The 2,847-nt window shown below is 43.2% G+C and overlaps 1 protein-coding gene across 1 annotated transcript in view; it reads left to right on the plus strand.

Annotated features, from left to right (window-relative positions):
- The first annotated feature begins 761 nt into the window (after positions 1–761).
- Positions 762–2,847, plus strand: part of EFCAB8 (EF-hand calcium binding domain 8) — a 38,350-nt gene continuing 36,264 nt past the window's right edge. The window contains exon 1 of the mRNA XM_015566651.1: positions 762–879. Coding sequence (XP_015422137.1) covers positions 772–879 — 108 coding nt within the window. The 5' untranslated portion in view covers positions 762–771. The remainder of the gene's footprint in view (positions 880–2,847) is intronic.

Genomic DNA, 2,847 nt, shown 5'->3' on the forward strand with positions numbered 1-2,847 from the left:
GGGAGAGAGGGAGAGGCGGGGGGCGGGGGGGGAGAGAGAGACATTGATTGGTTGTTCTGTACATGTCCCAACACAGGATCCAACCCACAGCTCAGGTATGTGCCTGGACCGGGAATTAAACCCACAACTTTTTGGTGCAGAGGACGATGCTCCAACCAGCTGAGCCACACCAGCCAGGGCTGGAGAGGGTTTTAGAAGCACGTTACAAATGCTGTGCTTATTTTCAAAAATCTAGACAGAGGTTATCGACTTACTTGTAGACAGAGAAACTTAGAACCACAAGACCCAGCACAGGAGATATTTCATCCCTTCTCTCTCCTCCCCTCTCCCCATCTTTCCCTCCAGCCAAGTTTGTGTTTTAATTGCCTTTAAAAGATGCACTTCACCTCTCCCTCTATATTTTTGAATTCATGTCTCGTTGCAATTCTTTTTTTTCCCCTTAGTTTTTTTTTTTCCCTTCTTCTTCAGTTTTCTTTGTCTTGATGCCTGGTCAGTCTTATTTGTTGAGTAATGATATCTGATCTTTTTTAGTACATGCCCCTCCCTCCCCCCCAGCAGTGGGGCCAACATAGTGTTATTGCATGGAAGGTGTGCAGCCAGTATTTGTGGGGTGATTGAATGTTGAACAGGCATTGCAACAGATAACCTGGCAAATGTGATCCTCTCTGTGTCCCCCCTCAGCACCCAGACACCCAAAAACGCTGTGGTCAGTGGTGGGTTGTGATAAAATAGACAATATTCTTTCCTCTCTCTTTTGAAGCCCTGGACAAGATGGCTTTCATTAAAGCCATGAGGAATAATCTGAGCAATGTGTCAGATGATATGCTAGAGGCGCTGTTTTTGAAGATGGACACAGACGGCACTGGCTTAATCACCTGGGTGAGGAGGGCAGCCCTGCTGCCTCGGTCGCCAGAGGGAGGCTGGGAGGGCACAGGGCTCGGCGGGTCAGTGAAGCACATGGAGGGTTGTAGATGGGGCAGTCACAACATCAGAAAGCCTCCTGTGGATTCTGGGGTGCATGCTGGATGGAGGGAACCCTTAGAGTCCTCAAGGGGGCCCTCCTGAGACTTTTGGGGGCTTATCACAGCTCATTCCCCTCCTGGGATTCAGGAGAGTGTATGACGAATGTCAGTGGTCTCTGCCTGAGGTTAACTGCCTGCACAGCAGTGAGCAGCTCACCAGTCCGGTTCGGCTCGGGGGATTTCAGCCAGTGCCACAATCATCTCATGGTCCTTTACGCTCACTCAAGATCAGGCAAGCCTGTGGCTGTTAAATCCAAAAATGTCAGGGTTTTAGAGTATGTTATTACTCATGCTTTTGTTTTTTTCTGATTCTAACACTTCTACAATAAGCAAATACTGTACAGCATCAAGAATACAGAATACAGAAAAGTATAAAAAAAAGGTCTGTCATTGATGTCATGATGATGACAACGATAACCAGCATTTACACTGGGCATTGTGCTAAGTACTTTATGCGTTGTTTTCCTTAAACCTCACAGGAATCCCATGGGGGTAGGTGCTATTGTTGACCTCTACTTGACAGGCTGGAAAACTGAGGCACAGAGAAGTTAAGAACCTTGCCCAGGGTTACAGAGTTAGTTAGCAGGTGAGCCTGTCTCAGGCCCAGGGAGTTTGTCTCAAGAGCACATACATTAACTGCTCTATCATACCCCCACCCCCTTGGCTTAGGGGTACATTCTGGGTCTTTTTATTTTCTTCCGGCTTTCATTTCCCTTAGTATTCTGTAATAAACATGTTTCCCGTATATATATATATTGCTTAAAGTATTACAAATAGTAGTACATATGTCTCCCTTTTCCCCTATTGATCTCCCCCCGGCTCTCCTACCTCCTGGCACATGCCCTCACCACCTCTCCCTCCCTCCCCACCCAGTGTCTGTGTCCATTGGTTATGCTTATATGCATGCATACAAGTCCTTCGGTTGATCTCTTACCTCCCCCACCCCCACTCTCACCTGCCTTCCCGCTGTAGTTTGACACTCTGTTTGATGCTTCTTTGTCCCTGTATCTATTTTTGTTCATTAGTTTATGATGTTCTTTATATTCCACAAATGAGTGAGATCATGTGATATTTTTCTTTCATTGGCTGGCTTATTTCACTTAGCATAATGCTCTCCAGTTCCATCCATGCTGTTCAAATGGCAGTTCCATTTTTAATTTTTTTAAGGAAACTCGATACCGTTTTTCCACAGTGGCTGCACCAGTCTGCATTTCCATCAACAGTATACTAGGGTTCTCTTTTCCCCACATTTTCACCAGCACTTACTGTTTGTTGATTTATTGATGATACCCATTCTGGTAGTTGTGAAGTGATACCTTATTGTAGTTTTAATTTGCATCTATCAGATGATTAGTAATGTTGAGCATTTTTTATGTGTCTATTGATCATATGTATGTCCTCTTTGAAGACTTATCCAGGTCCTTTGCCCATTTTTTGATTAGATTGTTTGTCTTCTGGTATTGAAAGGTATACATTTTTTAAAATATATTTTGGAAATTAACCTATCAGATGTATTATTGGTGAATATATTCTGTCATGCAATGTGTTCCCTTTTTATTTTGTTGACAGTTTCTTTTGCTGTGCAGAATATTTTAGTTTGATGTGATCCCATTTGTTTATGTTTTCGTTTCTTTCCCTTGCTGTAGTTGATGTTTCAGTGAAAATACTGCTACATGAGATGTCTGAGATTTTACTGCCTATGTTTTCTGCCAGGATTTTTATGGCATTGAGTCTTACATTTAAGCATTTTATCCATTTTGAGTTTATTCTTATTTATGGTGTAAGTTGGTAGTCTAGTTTCATTTTTTGCATGTATCTGTCCAAT

The sequence above is a fragment of the Myotis davidii genome, unplaced genomic scaffold, assembly GCF_000327345.1.
Source record: "Myotis davidii unplaced genomic scaffold, ASM32734v1 scaffold562, whole genome shotgun sequence".
Taxonomy (NCBI): Eukaryota; Metazoa; Chordata; class Mammalia; order Chiroptera; family Vespertilionidae; genus Myotis; species Myotis davidii.